Source organism: Apus apus, chromosome 1 (genome assembly GCF_020740795.1).
Source record: "Apus apus isolate bApuApu2 chromosome 1, bApuApu2.pri.cur, whole genome shotgun sequence".
NCBI lineage: Eukaryota > Metazoa > Chordata > Aves > Apodiformes > Apodidae > Apus > Apus apus.
Window position 1 is genome coordinate 158,437,285 of NC_067282.1, and position 21,979 is coordinate 158,459,263.

At 39.8% G+C, this 21,979-nt stretch overlaps 1 protein-coding gene across 1 annotated transcript; it reads right to left on the bottom strand.

The window, feature by feature from the left end:
* Nucleotides 1-5,392: 5,392 nt before the first annotated feature.
* Nucleotides 5,393-21,944, bottom strand: METAP2 (methionyl aminopeptidase 2). The gene is made up of 11 exons (XM_051614527.1): nt 21,709-21,944; nt 20,771-20,872; nt 17,872-17,937; nt 17,428-17,530; nt 12,745-12,906; nt 10,829-11,010; nt 10,650-10,744; nt 10,467-10,563; nt 9,851-9,954; nt 7,420-7,535; nt 5,393-6,184 (listed from the first exon to the last, which is right to left on the bottom strand). Exons 1-11 carry the CDS (start codon nt 21,866-21,868, stop codon nt 5,932-5,934), a joined length of 1,440 nt encoding a protein of 479 aa, XP_051470487.1. The 5' UTR covers nt 21,869-21,944; the 3' UTR covers nt 5,393-5,931.
* Nucleotides 21,945-21,979: the final 35 nt, after the last annotated feature.

Below are 21,979 nucleotides of genomic sequence, written 5' to 3' on the forward strand. Positions count from 1 at the left end.
AACAATCAGTGCTTGCAGGAAGTCAGGAAAGCAGGTGCGCAGCAATTGCTGTTAATGAAAGGTTCAGGACCTCCTCACACACATGGCAACACTACATAAGTAGCAATCTGGCAGCCAAACACAGTGTAAACATGCACACAGACTTCACACCCAAGACAGAAATGGTCCCAGTTACCAGTTTTGAGATCACTTGCTGACTCCCTTCCTTAGCCCTTCAGGAGAGGCTGATTTCTTTCCTGGCTAATACATTTGGGGAGAGAGTACAAAATTGCTGATAGTGGAAAGGGCAGGGCCTCTGGAGTAGAGTCCAATTCTGCTCAAAACTGGGTCAACTATTAACAGGTTGCTCAGGGCTGTGTGCAATTGGGTTTAAAAAGCATTAAGAATGGAGACACCACAACCTCTCTGGGCAGCCTGTGCCAGTGCCAGACCAGCCTCACAGTAAAAACAGGCTCTTCTTCTGTATCAACAGCACCTTCTGTATTGCAGTTTGGGCCTGTTTCCCACAGGTCACTGGGCATCACTGAGAAAAGTCTGGCTCCATCATCTTTACTCCTCAACCCCCCAACAGATGTTTATAAACAAGGATAGGATTCCCCTGAGGCTCCCTTCTCCAGCCTGAACACTCCCAGCTCCCTCAGCCTCTCTTCATATGTCAGATGCTCCAAGCTTTTCATAATCTTCCTTGCCCTTTTGCTGGACTCACTCCAATAAGTTACTATCTTGTACTGGGAAATGCAGCACTGGACTCAGCCTTCCACCTGTGCCTCACCAGAGCTGAGGAGAGGGAAGGGTCACCACCTCCCTTGACCTGCTGGCCTGCTGGCCTGCTCTGCCACCAGGGCACAGAGCTGGCTCATGGTCAGCTTCTCCCCCAGTCCTCTCGGGAGCTGCTTCCCAGGCTGTCTGGTGGCAGGTGCAGGACGTGGCTCTTCCCTTTGTTGGATGGCAAGAGGTTCCCTCCGACCATGTCCCCAGCCTGTCCCTCTCCTGCTGGGTGGCAGTGCCCCCAGCTGGTGTGTCAGCCAATCCTCCCTGCTTCACATCATCTCTAGTCGCACAGGGACATGTCACGCAGGTCAAAGCAGCCCATCCTTGAACTGAAAAATAACACAATTTTCCAGTCCCAGGTGGTAAGAGAGAGATCCATCCAGACAGCATGCAGGGGGTTGTGTGTCTTTGCTTTAATCTAGTGGTAAATAAAGCTTCTATACAGCTCTCTCCAGTTTAAGGGACTGGGAGATTTAGCCTTGTCAATAAAAAATGGTAAGTTCAAATGGGCAAGCAGGTAGCTGAAGCTCAAAAACAACCAGGCAATAGGCTTGAGAGCTAACTAGTCTACATAGTTTTGTTGTTTGTTTTTTTTTTAAAGCACTGTAGTTTTGCAAAATGGGAGAAGTAAGCACCAATACAAAAGCAAAGCTAAAAATATTAATTTTAGTTACAAGAAAAAGTACTAATTTTAGTTACAAGAACTAGGTGATTGCTGCGAGAAACACACATATCAAAAATCCTGAGTCATAACACAGCTACCTTATTATTTTTTCATTTACATTAAAAAAGTACTTAAACTTTGAAATTTGTAGAAACGGAATTACCTCCTGAATCCACATAAAAAAATAGTACTACTGAAAAAATTCATATAAAAATAACATCTTGATTCAAAGCTATGCTGTTCTCAAATTGCATAGTCTTTATATCCAAACACACCTTCACAGAACTATTTGGCAGCAACATTATTTTGTGAATGGACATAAACACTATCTGCCTTTATGGACAGCTGACTGATGTTCCACGAAATGTCAAGTACCAGCAAGTTGGAAGTGCAAAATCCTGGCAAATTATTAACTTGGTAAAAGCCTAGTTCTCTTCTTTCTTCCTGTAAGAACAATATTTGAAGTAGGATTTGGCAAAGATCCTCTACCTCCACCTCCAAACACCACCTCTAAAAATGAAATTAACAAATTCCAGTCATGTTTACTCATTCCATCATTAAGTTTCCATACCATCTTACTCTGGTTTTGTACTTTCATGTAGTATTATTTTGATTTACTGAAGAAAACATGACAATGAAGATGGAAGGTGCAACAGCAGTTTTCTCACTTTAACAGCATATTCATCTCCCTCCCTAGATGCCCTATTTTGGCCTGCAAGTTACTCACACTTAAAATGCCTTCTCCCTTGCAAGCCAGATTGCTACACAACTTCTTCCACAAAGCTAGTGCTAGAATTGCTTTGTTATTCCATAAGCTGAAGTAGAATGCACATCCCTAGGGATATACAGTTGCTACTTAGCATCACACGTTTCTTTCCATTTTGAGTAACACCAGCCACTAAAAAGGGGAAAACCCTGATCTTTCAAGTAAGGTGTTTTTTTAAGCCAAAACGTGAAGTACAAAACTCCAAGGAAATCTACCATCAACACACAAGCTGACATTGTTTAACATGAGACCTGTGAATTTGAATACTAATACCTCTGACTCAAGTAAAAGCAGTAAAATCTATCCTTTAGAACTCTACAGTTGAATTCTACCAAGTACCCACGCTTGCAGAAGCTTTGAGAAACAAAACTGACCAAACCCATTTCTTGAAGTAGGGTTTCTACTTGATGGCTGGCTTCGTTTGTACCCACCAGCCCCGTTTTCCCCCTGCCACGCTACATCCTGCACGGTGCAGTCCCATGCCCAGCTCCTGCCAAGGGACAGGCTGCCCAGGGGACAGGAATGTGCCAGGCCAACTCCAGCACTCGCTCTGTGCTGCAGGCAGTCGTGCTCTTGGCAACCACTGGAGGTTTTCACCTGAACTCCAATGCAACAGAGCTTTTTGTTTTGGGACAAAGTCAAGCTCCCATCCTGCTCCTTTTTTTTTCAGGTAAAGAGGGCAGGTTTTAAACACTTCAGCCACCCCGGGAAAGCCTATTGCAAACTGAGGGTGCCTGCTGCCCACAGCAAATGCCTGCGCAGCATCTGGCTGCTGCATTCCTAAAGCAAGAAAACACAAGGCAAAGTAACTTTGCTGTTTTATACTCAGAACACTAGAACAAGGCTCCATTAAGAGAAGACTTACTCAGGTTGAAGACTTATTTGAGCAATTGATCAAAAAGCACTGGGTGGGAACCCCCAAAAAACCAAAACCCAAATCTAAGAGGAGAAGCACATTGTTTGAGTCTAAAATTAGCTTCTTGGTTAGGAAAATCTTAGGCCATACCTTTACTCAGATCAGATCCTATCAGGTCAAACTGTACATTCTATAAGGATGCTTGTGTCTCAAGGTCTGCATGAAGGAAAAGCCCTGCAAAGTAGGTTCTGAACTCTATGGCACCTCTAATAAACATACTCTCTCTACAAAAACTACTACCATTTCTGGTGCTGCCCATACCAAAGAAACAAAATTATCCCAGTCTTCAGGATATTTGCGGAAGACTGACTTCAACAGCTTGCTCAGAAGTCTTTGTTAAACTTTTGCTTCTTGTCAGGTGACAAGACAGCATGGTCCAGTCATCAGACAGCATGCCCACAACTTTGTCACACTTCCAGCAATAGGAAAAGACAGCCTAGAGAGCATGAAAGCAGTAGAGGAGTTTAAGTGCAAGGAGGAGGTGGAAATAGGGTTTGCCTTCTGTACTGCCAAGTGTAAATGAAGGATGGTCAGTGGCATGTTGAGCACATATCCAGACAAACCCAATTAAATTAAATGGCAACAAATAATTGTCCTGTTCTGCAAGTATTTTTCTGAGGCACTTCCTCTACAACTTGCTATTATCAGCTTCCAAATGTGAATTAGCCAGCAGCCACTAAATTAAAAAATTAAAATACGCTGTAGTCCAAAGCAGTCTGGATCTTCCTATTACACTCAGGTGAAAGAAAAGACACAGGCAGGAAAACAAGTAATTGTTCTGTAATACTAAGTGTTCTTGAAGTAAACATCAGAGAAAATAATAAAGCCTGAAGCTGTAGGAACAGTATCAAACATCACTGAGCTACTAACAGACTATCTTTCTTGAGAGAGAAGCCTGGAATTAGCGAATAAGAGGCTAAGAACGGAAGCAGATTTGTTTTGTTTCTAGCAGAATGTGTAGTAACCAGGCTTGCAACCAAAATAAGGGAGCTGGAAGCCATCCATTCTACCAGAACCTGCTCGTATCAAGTCAAAAAGTACATCAGCAGCACGATTCTGTTAGCGTAAACAAAAATAGCAGCAGATAACGTACCCAGCACCCTTGCTCATCACAGATCCTTCCAAGTACCAGTTTTCATTTTGCAATGCAGAAGCATGTACACTAGCTACTGTTTGGGAGTGAGACACACATGCCCACATGGCTGCATAAATTACTTAACATTCATTGCTGGGATGCCAACTCCCAAACAGCAACAACAGAAATACACATTTTGATATAGTATTTCATCCATTTCCGGGAGTTTGAACAGTACCAAGTTTAAACAATACTTACAATCAGGGAGAAAAAACACATTAGTGTCTATTATTTTAAACTGTAGGCAGTACATGACACAGCTCCCCTCCAAACTGCAGCTCTGATACCTGGGTTTTAAAGGACAAAAATGCAACTTTTACTCAAATGCTGAGGGGGAAAAGAACTGATATTGCTAAATTAATAGGAACTCCTCTGTAAAGAAACACAGGCTGTTACTATAAAGGAGCAGGTGAAGTGTCTCTGCTTCCTAAGCAGCTACATTTAAGGGACTTTTATTGACCTATTAAAAAATCTGTATTTTTTGTTACCAGTAACTATGTGAAATTTTAATATACAAGTCATGAGTTAAATGTACAGCACTGGAAGACACACTGCATCAAGGCCTGAAGAACCATGGGATTTAATTTACCTTTACAAATGAGTTTCAGCAGTCAGATTCACTGAAACAGGAAGACAAATAATCATCTCTTATGTCAAGAAAACAGAAAGTATTCTTGATTAGTTTGCTTGCAAGGAAGAACTTTTAACACTCCAAAATAATGTTTTTCTTGTCCCCACTTCTACAGTCAAATGTGAATTTTAAGGAGACTGAGAATCACATGAAGGCAAATTTTACTCCACGCAAGAGGGCATGGCAATGGCATAGAATATGTAGGGATGTATACTAATATTTACAGTTGACTTCAGCCTGGAGTTGGATGTTGCTGATAACAGCAACAAAGAAGACCACCAGACATGTTTGATGTGTTCTAATACAGCTGAAGTTTAAACTGAAGACTGGCACACTCAAAACCAAGTCGCACCACTCATCTTTACTGAAGTATTCATATTCTGTCCTGCAGAGTTCATGACTCCTTGCCCTGTATCCCAGCACTGTCAAGAATATTTAAATAAGCACTGAAAGGCCAAGTTTCATATGAAGTGTAAGACAGGTCCAGTTTCAAGACAAGAAATGGCAAATCAAGTTTGTAAAATATTTAATAGAGCAGTTTCCCAGCAGACTCCTGACCAGAATTATAACCAGACTTCTAAAAAGTATATGTATTTTTAGATCTGAAAATTTGTCTTTATTTTTTACAAAATGTATTCCAGGAACTTTAAAAGGCAATATCATAGAGGGCTTGGGTGCAGAAATCAGGTGTAGTCATTCAAAGCATTCAAGTAGGAATATGGTAATATAAATATTTGAAAAGCATCTTTTATCATAAATGTTCAAAACAAAACGTATAACTCATTCCAAACTAAAAATTGAGCTTTATAGCACATATTTCCCTGAACAGAAAAAAATAAGTAACTTTTGAAATATTTCTAAAGGCCTGAAAGCTTTTTCCTTAGTTAGTTACATTAGAAGACTTGCCTTTGATCAAATCCCTTCCTTTCCAAATAAGGAAAGGATTGCATCAGTCCACTGTTAAAACAGACAATATGTTGCAAATTAATTCTGGTATAGTATGTTCCAACAAAGCCTGGAGTATAAAGGTGCTGAGGTGGCTTTCAGTTTAGTAGTCATCTCCTCTGCTGACAACCTCCTTGCACGTTGGGCGCAACAGTATAGTGTGCTCAAACTGTGCTGTGTAGGAGCCTTTAATGTCGCATAAGGGAGGGTATGGATCCACTATCCCCAGGTCGCACAGGTTCTTCAATGCCATCAGGTATTTACTCTCTCCCAGGCGATCCAGCCATCTGCGGCAGAAGGCAAGGGTACCAAAGTTTTCATTGATAACATTCAGCAAGTGTTTTGCTCTTGGAAGCCTGAAGAAAGAACAACATGTTTAAGGAAGAGGTATCATCGGCAGGCATTCACTACAGAAACAAAACACACCAATTAAATAAAAAAAGGGTTAGATTTCAAGGTATTTTAAGATTGCCCAGTCTTTCTACATCCATCAGGTGTTCTGTTCACCAAAAAAGTGCATTTTCCTCCTGCAAAAAGATATCCTTCAAAACAAAAACTGAATGCTGCCAAACACCCTGGCCATCCACTTCAAATAGGGGAAGTAACATTGTGAACATAACTAAATATAACTACCCAAATAAAACTAAATGCAGTGACAGGAACCATTCTCTTAAATAATAAAAGGATGCTTCATTTTATGAAGAAAGACAGAATTCTTCCTGATCCAAAGTGGTTAACAATCTGAACTAATTTAGGCAAAAACCTGGTGGTCTAAAATGCTGATTTTTTTTTACAGAAGTCATATTTGGTAAGTTTTTTATTTGTACTTCTTGCAATATATCAGCATAAAAATTAGAAATTTATAAATCTGCTAAGAAATAAAATTACTTCTGAATGCAAGCAGTTCCCCCCCACCTTTTTCATATCATTGGATTGTTCTATGGAAACCAAGTAGATCTGGAAAAGCTTATCTGCCTCCTATGTTTCTAACCATAATAGCCTTAATTTCATAAAATATGCTGCACTCCTAGAAATGCCAAAATGCAATCTCAGTGAAAACTGAAAATTAGTAAGATATTTCATTTTAGCAATATGCTGGAACAAGAACTTCCAACACACAAAATACCCATACAGACAAGGCAGATGACATTAATAACTTGATACATTCTGGGACCAGAACTAAGACAAAGTTTGTGGGACACAGTCATAATACAGATGTTGATTAAAAATATTCTGTACATTTAATATATATACACACTAATAAAAAAGCATAACATATACAGTTAAGTATTTAAAAAATTACTAATGATAAGAAGATTGTAAAAATAAATAAATAATACAATCTATAGATCCCCAAAGATGTAATAATGTATTTTCTCCATTTCCAGCTTCTTTGGAGTAATTCCATATTGTTCCAGATTTACAATCAGAGCATATTTAATAACAAGAGCATTGCTAACACCACCCTTATGTCCTCTGACAGCCTTGTTAATTAGTGAAGAACCTGCATCGTATCAAATTTGAACCCTAAGAACATGGGCTGTAGTTCTAGCACAATATAACAACAAAAAAAAATATCAAAAAATCCAACCTTATTGGCACATGCCCAACATCAAAGTTCTTCATATAATGAGAACACTCCATATCATCATGAACAACACCTTTGCCTGTACTACCAAAGGTTTCTATAGCATATACTTCGCCTTCCTAAGGAGAGAAAAAGAAAAAGGGTACACATTGCAACATGAATATTACATTGGGCCATTCTGATATGATGTCAGCAGAACAGTTTCTGAACAAAATTAATTAAATGTGAATATATTCTATCACCAAATCAATACAGAGACTTCACACAGTAATGTTACAGACATCTCTAAATCACCAGCTATTTATGCTGGTACCATTTTATTTGCCTCAAGCCATAAATATCAGCACTCTTCCAGTCACAATTTCTCCAAGTCACTGTAGTTAAAACATTGTCAAAACATACATCTAACATAGCTAACAAAACTACATCCTGCTGCAAAACATTTGGGAACTGGAAGGAATTCTTCTTTGCTATTCAGATAGAAGTCCTAGGAAATGCATGGTTTAGACATAGCAAATAGATGTTGATTACACAGACTTACTGCACTGAAGAACTTTCTGCCCAATTTCTGCCAGAATTTTCTTGTAACAGCTGCTAGTATAAACCCTTAACCTGCTCATTTCCACTCCATAAGATTAATTTCTTCAAGAAATGAAGGTGACATATATCTGCAAGGGCATTACCAACATTCTAGCCAAAAACAAACTGAAAGTCCATTATATAAACCCATTTCTGCCGAGTGCAATTACTTATCCTTTACAGTAGGACTGTGAAAGGGACATATACAAGATAGGGCATCAAACATCAACAGACAGCAGGAGATAGGGTTTTCAGTTTATTAAGCTACTTTGAAAGTCACAACCCAAAAATAAGAAGCCATATGTAGTTACACAGGCCTCCAATTCACGACAAACTCTCAAAGATGTCCCCAAACACTCAACTGATTTAATTCAACACCACCACACAAACCCACAAAAACCCACACACAATGCTATGAAAAATTCACTTTCCCTGCACTTTTCCAGAACAAGGATTGTCAGAGGCTGTATTTCTCTCCGGCACAAAAACCTCATTGGATTGCAGTTTGATACTATAATTAGCATAGTACAGTAAGAGCTTGGCTATGCTCCACATTCTTCACTGGCAAAACTGTCTTTAATGATGTAGGATTGTGTCCTAAGTAACCTACAGAATGTGAAGAAAAACAAAGGTCTTCTCCCTAATGTCTGGATATTCAAATAAAACAATCTCAAAGCTCCAAAATCTTTAAGTAAAATTTGCTTAAAGAACACTTAAATTTTATACTAGTAATATACTGATGATGAATGATACACGAGACCTAACCATTCACTAAGCTAAAACAAGAAGGGCACACAAGCTTTTTCTACCTTCCTCTTCCAATACTCCTTAATCCCTTTGCACATTCCTGTAAGTGAGGTGATAGCTAAAACTCTTTTTGCTCACACCATTAACGAGGTAAACAACAATTATGATTCAAGTTTTGGGTGACAAGAGTGGGCCTACCTCAAAAAGCAATCCTGTCTGGACCACACCTGTCCCCGTCCAGCTCTTATTTAGACTGACAGACTTACTAGTGATCAACGCTGATCAGTGACCAGGCTTAGAATGGAACTAAAAGCTTTGTGTATCATTACCAATAAGCTTTCTTATCTTGCTAGAACACAAGCCTACATCAAAATGGTGGCTAAATCTGAGATTACATATTTTAATACTGCCTTTCCAGCTGGTACAGTTTGACACATCATGTACACCAATTTCTCTTGCCCAAAATGCTATTCAAATAACAACTTACATCTCGTCTCTCACTTGAACTAGAAATATCATACCTAACAGTACTTGCAGAAAGTCATCCAAAGCTGCAACACTACAGAAATATTTCTCAAGTATTAGATTGTTGTTTTGTCTTTTTAATTGCAGAGTGAAAAAAACAAGGGAAGTGCGAATAACTAGCAAGTCCAAACACCCTCCAGGGAAAATCAGGCCCCTCAAGTTTGCCCCCAAATCCGTTATTTCTCTCCTTTTCCCTGCTCCTAAGTACAACACTGTGACACTGCATTTATGTAATGTATATACACAGAGAAATAAATACACAAGTGTTTTCGTAAGCATCACTAAAGCCATTCACATTTCAAGGGTTTCTTGTGGATTTTTTTTTTTAAATAGCAGGGTTTCAAGGCTTCAGTTCCAGAAAGTGTTAAGATCCCAGAACACTCCAGAGCTAAATGGAGAAGCCACTAATATCAAACTAGAGGGATGCCTCCTTTAGAGAAACACAACTAAGTACAGCAAAGTTTTTCCTCTGCTGCTATGACCCATCAGCACCACATATACTACACATTAGGCGTGCACAAGAAATACTATTCTTGCTGTGACAACTGGGGAAACGTATCAAACATTTAGGAACTCCATTTACCTCCATTCTTGTGGCTTCTCCTCCTTTCACAATGGGCACTGTTTTTCCAGCATGTATCCTATATGGCCCAATCGAGTGTCCATTCAAATTGCGAATTGGTTTCACTTTTGAAGAAAACATTAATATTACAGGCAATTTCCTAACATGGTAAAGTCTTTAAAACAATTTGGTTTGTTAGCCCATACTGAAAGTACATTAGTGATTCATAGTGCAGTGGAACTAAACACAAAAATATCCACACATCTTGTTCAAATTCCACAGCCACGGCACAAGTTAATTTCATGTGCTGTAACAAAACTGCATTTTTAAAGACTAGCAACTTCAACAGTAACAGAAGTTTATTAATCAAGTCAGACAGCAGGTATCAAATAATTTGTACATTCTGAAACAATTGTTTAGCCTTCATCTTAGCTGTTAAAGATACAATACTTGAAAGGATAAGCCAAGAGCATTCGTCCATAGGAATAGCAAGCCAGCCAGAAACATGTATTTATGCAAGTCACTCAAACCATAGTTCTTGGACAGATGTCTTTCCAATATCATAGAAGTAAGCTAGTATTTGTACAAATACATATCCTCTAAGAGCAACTATCCTTATATAAAGAAAAGAACTTGCCTTGGTATGTTTTGCCATCTATTTCAACTTCATAAGACTCCATAACTTCCTGTATGGCCTCTCCCACATCACACAGACGTACATCTATTCCAGCACACTGAAAATAAAGTGCAAATATCAATGGAAAATAATTGCAAAACCTACTGTAAAAGACATGGTAAAAGACTTAAATAATGATCATACCTTTATTCCTGTATTTGTGGCATCCTTTACAGCTTGTAAAAGTTTGTCATATTTTGGATTGAATGTGACTGTAAAAGCACAGTCAATAATATGACCTGAAATCAGCAGAAGTTAATTAGCTTCATAATCTTTGCACTGAAAAGTGTTCTCAAACTTGTAATTGATAAATGAAAACTAACCACTAATATGCGTTCCAAAATCTATTTTGCAAATATCATCGTACTGCAGGACTGTTGGATCTCCAGCATTGGGAGTGTAGTGGGCAGCACAGTTATTCAAAGAGCACCCAGTAGGAAATGCAAGACCTGCATTTAAACCATTTTCCTTTATCAGCTTACGTGAGCAGTCTTCTAGTTTTTCACTAAAAGGCAGCGGGGAAGGAGAAGAAAAAAAAAAAAGAACATAACAGCTGTCATTAGTATTTCTTATGATGACTTCAAATAAATCAATGCAAGAACAAAACCTCAAAAAAATATGCAAGCAAATGTTTTAATTTAAAATCAGAAACTACTTGTATGCTAACTAGAAAGAGACCCTAGACTGGAAAACGTTGTATTGATCTTCAGTTCTTGGTCTTGTTTCTTTTCCTTTCCTCAGGCAAAACTGAGTACTTCACTTGTGTTTTATTGGAAATACCTGTCCTTTACGAGCTACGTCTAATCCATTCTTCCTGAGAAGCAGAGGTTATGGAACTAAAGTTTAGGCAAATCAAATGTGTTTTGTTTTGTTTTGTTTTTGTTATTGGGATTTTAAAGAAGAAGAGACAAGAAAAAAGGCAATGAAACAGTTATCTCATTCCTAAAAGAAAAAGCTAATTAAAGGATTTTTTATTTTTTTTCATTTAAGCGGTAACTGTGATCAAATAAGATCTTACAAGACTAGCATTTGTTTTTGGTTTCTGTCTACCCTCAAGCTGTCAACTACAGGAAAGCTACAGATACACATCCACCAGTGCATACTCGCACAGTGGCAGGAAGTGATGTAAACTGCAGCTCACACCAGCACACCATACTCTGATTTTCTTTAGGAAAGCTATTCACTTGGAGCAATCTGGAAAGAGAAGAGCTTATTTTACTAGGCAAGTCCCCAAGGCCTGAGGTACTCTGGGAAGAAAAGTCATGTTTTGATACAATTATTGCTTATAACAATCAACCTGTATAAGTCAATATGACAGGTTTCAGCCAGACTAGTGATTATTAAGGCAGCTGCCCTTCCTCCACTTTCCCTGATGGTGTATTCTTTCTTTCTGTTATCCTCTTACAGTTACCTCAGGGATCAGCTATGATGAGCTTTCTTACTATCATTACTCTTGTCAGCACAGTCCTCAAGTCATATCCGGCTGAAAGCACCTGATTTTGGAAACTAAACTGTCCTGAATCAGTGCAGTACTTGGACAGCAGACATTCACTCCAAATAAAGCGAAGGACAGACAAAAGAAATAGCCGGAGGAGTCAAGAGAATTGCTCCAGGCTAATTTATTTCTTTCAATTTTATCTTCATCAAACTCATGTTTATCTTTAGAAATAACTGAGCAAATTATCAACTGAGAAAAACACAAACTGTTTCTCCAGAAACATCAGTCAATGAAGACTGAACACAGACAAAATCATCCTGCCCTGAATTGAGTACACAGCCATGCTGGTTTTATGCCTCTTGGCCCACTCCCAGCCTCAGACTGCACCTGCATTGCTCATCCACATCAGATTTGTCTGACAATTCAGGCAAAACCCAGGATGTTTACTACTGCTACCTGCTGCTTCTCTCAGCATTGCTTGCAGAACTTATGTGGAAATAGCACCCAGAGCCCAGAACAATAAAATCTAGCATGTACTCAAAATAAGCCAACATAAGTGAATGCTTACTTTGAAATTCAGTATAATCCCAGGCCCAGTAAAGCTGGATAAGCTAAAACCATGTTATAAGAGGAAACTTAAAGGAAATAATTTGACATACTGGTTGTGTAGTTCAAACAGAAGTCCCACCAACACTCATCATACAGTCCACTAAGCACAGAAAATTGAGACTGAATTCTTCCCCCCACTGGAGAAGCAGAAAAATCTACAGCAGAGATCTTTGAGAAGATCTGTGTCCTCACCAGATTTCTATCATTGTCATTCCAGGTTTTATCCAGCTCATAACATATTTCCTCACTTGTCTGTGTGCCTCTGCAGCCTCCCGAAAATCATTCCAGATTTCCTCACTGGCTTGGTCTAGTGCTTTCTTTTCTTCACTAGTTGTTCTCCAAGCAGAAGTTCGCCTTCAAAATAAATACAGCATGTCATGAGCAGTTACTATCATCACAGCAGTCGTTACAACTTCTGTCTTAAGCCTGCAAAACGCTTATTAGCCAGTCAGGCCTACATTCCCCTCTGCAACAGAAAACATCACCACTTACGACATTTTCAGAGTAAAAGAAGCCTATAAAAATCTTACCAGCTTCACAGACTGGCACATGTGAAAGGCAACAACATTTCAGCAAAAAAAATAAATTATGTATACACAGAAATTTAACTCAGACCATGAACCACATTATTTCCTTTACATTTTCAAAAGCCTTACCTTCCACCCCTTCCAGAAGTCCAGAGAAGTAGCATGCTTGAAGGATGCATAATACTTTTTAAGAAGGTAGAACAGGCATATAAAAGAAATCAAAGCCTGTAGTTCTACCTTGAGTTTAGCAGGGCAAATCACTGCAACATGCTCTGCTCATGCAAAAAGTTTTGGGTTTTTTTACACAATCTTACTAATTCTGACTGTTCTTCCTGTACGGAGAAGCACTGTAGTGAAATTAACTGGCCCAGAAACTGACATGGAGACAATAAGCTCCTTCAAAACTTAGAAGCTCGCAGATCCAGTATTACTTTTGCTGATCCTCAGTACACTTAGGTAATAACACCTAACTTAGTGCAAAGTAACTACAACACATGCCAGGAAGTTACTTTCTAAATTTGCTGGATGGTGAATTAACATTTGTTCCAGGAGAATACCACTTGCTTTGGCTCTTTGGCAGGTTGATGAAACCAATACAATTATAATTTTCAATACAAGATTAAATGTAAATTATAATAAATGTACTCGTTTTGAATATTTTTTATTATACAAGAAACAATACAACTAAGATTTCAAGAAAGCAAACAAAAAAAGTAATTTAAGCACTCCAGCAACTGTCAGAACTTAACTAAGATTACTCTTTTGACTACAAAGTAGAGATACCTTTCAAATGGTGACGCTGGAGTCCTGTAATGACACGAAAACTGCTAGTGATAACTCCAAGAACTCCGTACATGCTATGCAAGAGAAATAATACTCAACACAATGGATAGCTGCATATCCTGGTAGGTGGGTCACAAAAGAAAAGGAATGATGGACAATGTGGACCAAAGATGCTGAACTACACCAAAGTTTCCCAATTTACTGTTTGATGATGCTAAGTAAACAATATGCACAGTTAAAGGATTACTTTTGAAATTAAAAGGTGTAGCTACTTATAGACATATAATTTGGCTCCACTCTAAGGTTTCCACAGTCAAACACCAGGTATGAGTGAGCCAAGAGACTATGCCCTGCAAGTCTGCTCCATTTTGAACTGAGTATTTATACACTGTTAAGAGGCCTGCAATCCTAAAGCAGAGTTGAAATGATAAAAAGGTAACAGGCTATTCCATAAACTTTTTATCAGTATAACCAGAGGATCCAAATATTTTGAGACCTTATGCCTGTTTCCCTTGAACTTCCCACTCCTTTTCAGATAAAGCAAGAACAGTGCAAAGGAGAAATCCCATGTCCACTTTTCTGAGCAGTTTTCTTGCTCCAACAATCACACATACTACTCTTAGAATTTGCCTTAACACTGGTAAATTCCACCAAGGAAAAAAAAAAAAAGGAAGTGGCTGCAGCACCTGAGTCCCCTTACTGCACTTGGAAACTGGACTACTGCCAGCACAGTAGTCTCAGCACAAGAAGATGGAAAAGGTGTACTGAAGAAAAACAGTGCGGAGAGGACTGAGAGATCATTTCAGACTGCTCTGGATTCCCACAGGGAACACCCTCTGGTAGCAAGAGCTGCTGACAGAGTCTGGGCAGCTGCTCTGCCAACAGTCACAGACTTAAATTCAAACTCCGGCAAACTGGCAGGAAGCCATACTCACTCTATCCTACTGTAGTTCAGCATATAGTCACCACAGGCAAGACAGCTAGGGGACAAAATACCCCCTACAACTAAAAATACTGTATCAGACCTAAAGCATTTTGCTGCCAAAGCTGCACCACTGCCACCTGGGAGCTCAGGAAAGGCAACAAAGATAACTAGGAGACTGGAGCACCTCTCTTATGAGGAAAGGTTGAGCTGGGACTTTTTAGCCTGGAGAAGGTTGAGAGGAGACCTTATGAATGTCTATAAATATCTAAAGGGCGTGTAAGGAGATGGAGTCAGGCTCTCTTCAGTAGTGCCCAGTAACAGGACAAGGAGCAATGGGCATAAACTGGAACACAGGAAGTTCCATCTGAACATGAGGGAAAAACTCTTTACAGTGAGGCTGACAAGGCACTGGAACAGGCTGCTCAGAGAGGCTGTGGAGTCCCCTTCTCTGGAGATATTCAAGACCCACCTAGACAGAGTCCTGAGAAACGTGCTCTAGATGATCTTGCTTTAGCAGGGGAGTTGGACTAGATGGTATCTAGAGGTCCCTTTCAACTTCGACAATTCTGTCATTCTGTGAAAGGAGTTTACAAGAGATCCTGCCTAAGAACTTCAGGACATGTGAAAAATCCATTGATCAGATAAAAATCTCACACCAAACATTTTTTCCTACAGGTATATGAGCTAACAAGCTCTTTCAAGGACAGTTTCCTAATGTGCTCGCCACCACATAAATCAGATTGAGAAGTTCACCTCTTGATCCAAGCCATTTGCTCCCATCTTTTACTCCAGTTCACAGCCCCCAGCTTTCACTAGTACAAATCTTTATATGATCGTGCTGTAAATTAGATTTCAGTGATCAAAGATAAGAACTCCAGAAAATAATTCCCCCAGATTATTTTAACCCAGATAACAAGTAGGCAGGGATAAGAATTATTTAATCCCACATTAAAAAAAATCAGTGTATCATGAAATACTGCTTATAGTTTTTCCACCCTCCCCATTGTGTAATTTCAAGCTCAGATGTCTTCAACAAAAACCACAAGCCCTCAAACAGATCAAAATACCCAAGGTATAAAAATATCAGTGTCTTTTGTCTATATAAGAATTGATTCTCTGCTATTTTTTTTCCCTTAAAAATTTAATGATTCTAGCTTGACTTCCTGCACAAAATACACAATTGTAGGTTGATGACAGGTAACTTTAGAAAGCATTTGACATCAAGAGTTAAGATTAGAAGTGCAAATCTAAAAAAAATTAAAAGACAAAACCTTACTGACCTCAGCATGAATAAGAGAAGTGGTACAAAAATGCTTCACAGGTATGTAAAATGAAACTATTGTTCAGAATAGGAAATATCCTAGCTTTCATGTCAGCTACTAATTCAAGTAAATTAGCATCTAATTTGTTAACGAACTATGAACAGGGTTAATATGTTCGTAATCTAATTATAATCTAATGTCCTTCTGAATATATGCATATACAAACACACACTTAACTCTTAAACATGGAAGAATCACTCCTGGATCAGCCCATCAGGACTACCCTGTGAAAGTCCATCATTAGCATGCTAATATTGTGCATATAAACAAGGCACCCATTTATAAATAAATAGGAGCACACCTTGTGATCAAATGGGAGTAATTAAAAAGAATTCCTCAAAACCAAATTTTTGTCTCATAAAAATGAAACCTATTACCTGTAGATATGGAAACACAATTTATAGGATGTGACAGACACTTGGCTACGCTGCTTACACTCTCTGAGAAACAGGCATTGAATTTAAACATCCAATAAATGTTCCAAAGTAATTTGATTCTGAACAAAAACAAATAACTGAAAACTAACAATGCTTTCGGAAATATAAATATTTATCTACTCCCCTCCCCCTTCAGACGAATCTACTTTTTCAGAGTTTTGATTAAAATTTTCCTGGGTAGTTTTCAAGTAATACTTCATTATTCCATTCAGATTTTCATGTAACTCAGGCTGACTCCCCACCCCCTCTCTGCAAGTAAAACGTGACCTTCCACAACACTTCATGTAGGAAAACCCAGAAATCTCAGTCAAGCTGGCATATCCTGGTTCCTAACAAATCATAAGGTAATAGTAGTACCCTATGAAAACATAAGGATGCAGATCTCTGCTTCATTACTAGAAGCTGTTGCTTGTTTACCAAAACTGCACACCATCCTACATCACTGCGAATAAAAAAACCCAAACAACCAAGAAACAAAGAAGTTGACATCCAGACGCCCCCTAAACTGATGTATAATGGTGTCCTCATCTCCCTAAATTTTAAACCTTCACTCAGTTCTAATTCAGACTGTTTTTCTTACTAGAAGCTTATTGAAATCACATTGGTCCCCTGGGCCTGAAGGTCCCCTGCCTCATGGCAATTCTGCTCATACAGGCTACACCTTAATTAAAAGGGTAGGGAGAGAGGAACATTTCTGGCCTGAAGACTTCTATTATTTAAGTTCTTACATGATCAAAAAAAACCCCAAAATGCCCAAACAAACAAAAAAGGAAAAAAAGCACCTTATAACTCTCACTTTGTTCATTTAGTTGCACGTTAACAGTTTTGCAATTCATTACATCGAGATGACAGCATTTATTTTTTAAACTTAAAACACTCACCCATCTTGTGTTGGTGGGTATTCACATTCTTCTCCCTTTGGGAATATGTTGCTGGGAAACAGATCACATATCGGAATAGAAGGTGGATCTGTCTGGACCTTAGCTGTTGAGTATAATTTAAGAAAGTTTTACATATGGTACACTGGAAATAGTAAGTACCTTTATTCAGCCACAAACATTAAATGGCACAAATTATTTAAGATCCCCTTACTAGAATTTGGGCTTCTACCTAGAAAACGTTATTTCATGATGCCCTCATATGACTTTATTCAGCCAACGCTCAAGGTGGCATACAGGAATACCAGACAGAAGAAAACTTAGCCAAACACAGGCTACCAATCCGACCTGCACCCCAAATTTTGTTCCAACTGCCAAGAACAGCACTTACAAATGTGTAACCAAATATTCATGCAGTCTATCTTTATTTCTCTGTTTGATACCTACGTCCTTTCTTCTTTTTCTTTTTCTTCTTCTTTTTCCCTGTTGCTCCATCTCCTTCACCCTCTCCATCTACCGGAAAGAAAGTGCTCAGGTGAACATAAAATAACCTTAAAGAACCAAAGAATTTTGAACTGACAAAATCATAAGGACTAGCTGGAAACATGTCTTTCACAGCAGAATCTAATGGATTAAACGGAGACAGCTAGAAGCTGCCACTAAACCATTGGCATTTTCAGTCCCTACACCTAACACAGACCTAAGAAAATACTTTCCAAAGTTGATGACTTAAACTATCACCAAACAAAAAAGGCAGCTCAGAGAAAGAGCTTTCAGAAAGTCCTACTTCCCAAAAAAATGCCTGGGGTTGGGGGAGGGTATGAGAGAAAACTGGATTAGACATAACAGATAACAAAAAGCTAAGAACTACTGCTTCAAACCCATCTTCTGATGCTTCAGCTAAGGGAACTAAATGCACCTGGAAAGAAAAAAAAACCCCAACAAGTAAAGGTGATAGCACTTAGGTCAGGATGAGTTCAATCTAGAGATAACAGGGAAAGTCACAACCAGTGCTAAGCAAAAACACTGTGTGTGGGATGTACCAGTGGGAAGTTTTTCAGAGAGCACAGCATGTAAGCACCAAGAATTGGCCACATGACACTACAGTCACATCTGGGAGTTTAACAATAACCCCCTGTGTGGACTTCACATTTGGCTACATCTAATGCTGAGCTGCCTCATCCACATGAAGTATTTATCTAATGTGATGCCACCTAACTAAACCTTGGACCTAGCCACAAGCTCCTTTCAAAATGGGTAAGTACTAGTAATCTACATCTAGAACATTGATTTTTATCTAAAGTGAAAAGTAAAACTGAAAAAAACTTTCACAATCAAGTCAGTGCACTGCCATTTTTATGCATTTATTCACAAAATGCATATAGTTCATTTATTTAAAAACCAAACCACTGACCAGTCGTTCCACTCAGGAGATTCCAAGTCTCTCATGGTAGTCAGTGTAATGTGCATTTTCATGCCACAGTGACTGATGCATATACATTTATTTAAAATGTGGTAATTTGCCACATCCCTCTTGACCTTGAGCTGCATTTAAACCATTAATCAAGAAATGAATTAGATGTTACTCCAGTTCCGTCACCAAGTGATTTTTTGATTACTTGCACTTTTTAAATGCTAGGCCCAAACTGCAAATAAAGAAATGCATCTGTGAAATGTTGTCCCTGCTGCTGTCTGCTTATTGTAGCTTTTTCATACATCATTGCACGTGAACCTGCCAAGTGCAAGACAAACTAACCGGGCCTACGCTTTCATGTCCTTGAAGGCTGCTGCAGACTAACCCTGCTGCCAGGAACACAACTACTGCAGTTCACCAATACCCTGTTTGTCTTCAGGTTATCTGGCTGGTAATGTAAACAGTTTTCACCAGAAAAGCAATTTCAGATCTTTGCAAAACTGAAGTCCAACTTTATGCCATTTTTGTATAGCTGTTTAATAACTTAGCCTAATACTATGCAAAAATACCATTTATCAGCATTTTAACACTGCAATGGAACTTGGAAGAACACTTCCTAATCTCTCTCAAATTTCAAAAGGTACACAGTCTCATTTCTGAGGCCACTGAGTTATAGGCTTGTCAAGGAAAAAAAAAAGGGGGGGGAAGGTGTTTTATTGGTTTTCATCAATGCAGCACCACATCTTAAGCAACACCTCTGAAACTACACAATGAACATGGCTAGTGGTGAGAACCAGTATAAACAAAAGAACATCCCAGTTGTCTTCAAAAAAACTTACAAGTGTTTATATTTTTCTGCAAAAAAAAATTTTTGTTTTTCTGAAGTCTAATATGTGGAAAAAAGGAAGATTATTAGCTCAGTGACAGCACCACTTCACATTGTATTCATTATCTTTCAACTCCATAACCTGAAATACACCATAAAACAAATAATCCATCAGAATAAACATACGTGGAAAGCGACTGCATGAAACTGTGCTATGCACAGAACAATAATGTGAAAAGATAAACTTATCTGTAATTTTATATATCCCGGTATACTTAATTTTTTAAAACTTCTGTAATTTATTAAATTCAATTCTGGAATGATGAATTCCAGCAATAGTCAACTAAGAAGATTTCTAAGCAGAACAGTAAGAACCACTTTAGGGTGCTAAGCCAACTTTAAATGCTAATTCACAAGAAGGGAACTACATTACTAACTTAACTGAATTTTCTTAAATGTCCATTTTGAGTGAGAACCACTCACCAAAACAAAGGAAAAACAGCATTTTAATCTAATATTTGTAAAAAACACATGCATTCAGCCTGGATTGCAATCAGAACATCAGCTGCATAGGACAAACAATACACAAGGTGTATGTCTTGCTTCCGTATTAAACTCTCACCAGTTCAGTTTAATGAAAAATTAGGATTAGAGATGAACAGGATTCAAGCTACTGGTAAAAATTCTTAAAACCTTCTACTAATTAAAATGCTCCCTTAACATTTTCTCTGTATTTTTTGTTCTAAGCCAAGAATAAGAGCCATAATTCGGAACATAAATTTATCCTGACCATGGTAATGCAAGTAAGAATGATTTATAGCTTACCTTATCTTAAACTAAACATTTTCCTGCAGTAGTAAGATCCTTGAAAACAAGAAGCTTTAGCAAAACTGTTACCTCTGGTATTTTTTATAAATATATATAAGCATGTGTGACAGCTAAGCTGCTGCCAAAAAAGTAAAAAATACATATAGCTGCATCTCAGCTCTCCCAAGGAAAACCCAAAACAAACACACACAAATGGGACCTGTAAAGCTTTGTTAAAATGGAAGTCTAGGAAGAAGCTGGAAGTGGAAAGGTCAAGAGAAAAGGTAAATTACACTTGCCTTCATCATCATCATCTTTTTCTTTGTCCTCCAGTGCTTGTTTATCCAACTGTTTCGCTACATCATCAAGCACACCTTCCATTTCTTTATCTGTTTCTTGTCCTGTTCGTAAAATTAAAATACGACTTACGGTAAAAGGATAGCTCCACTTTAGGACACAACAGCCCCCAAAACTTCACAGATACGTTATGCAATATTCATCCTACAGCTATCAGAGCACATCTGTTTGTTGTTTGTTCTTAAAGCAGCCCCAGTGCCTAAAACCGTAGGGCACTATTGTCACAAGCACTGTTTCTGAAACCTGCACATAAAGGTAGCATTACACAGACACTTCTAATTTTTTATTTTATTTTTTTTTCCGGCCAGGATAACTAATTTTTCTTGCCACGGCAGTCGCATGCTCTTGTGAGATAATATGGGTGTGAAGTAGATAATTACAAACGCACAGCATGATCCTCACCAGCTGCCAGCCCGCTCAAGCAAACCCAAACCGTGGCTCCTTTACACTGTTTGCCCAGACTTGCTCCAGCTCTCCCAGAGAACCTGGGAGGGGTGGGGAGACTCCATCACGCGGGATGGCTTTTACAGCAGCAGTCTTACGCCTTTTTCCCCCTCCGGGTATAGGAGGAGACGAGGGCAGGGACGGCTCTCTGCGCACACCGGGGCAGGGAGAGCTTCCCTCGCCCCAGCTTCGCCGGTACCGAAGCGCAGCCGCCTCCCCCCGGCACCCGCCGGCCCCGTCCTCGCCCAGGGGATCCCCGGGCCGGGACGGCGGCCTCGCCGGCGCCGTCTCCCTTCCCGCGCCCCACGCGGCGGGACCCCGGGGCCACGCACGGGCTCCCGCGCTGCGCCCGAGGCCCGCCCGGCCGGGTGCCGGCCCCTCAACCCGCCCCCCCCGCCTCCGCCGGCGGAGGGTCCCGGCGCGGCGCGGCCCCTACCCGCGGCGCCCGCTTTGCCCTTCTTCTTCTTCTTGCGCCTCTTCCTGGCGCCGTCCTCCGCGCCGAGCCCCGCCGCGCCGTCCCTCTCCGGGGGCTCGGGCGGCAGCTCGCCGTTCAGCTGCTCCCCGCCCGGGCCGCCCGCCCGCCCCACGCCCGCCATCTCGCCGCGGCCGCGCGCGGCGCCAGCCAGAGCGGCAGCGCTCGGTGGTGCGCGCGGGGCACGCCGGGACGGCTGGAGGGCGCCGCCGGGGAGGAGCGCGCGGGGAGGCCT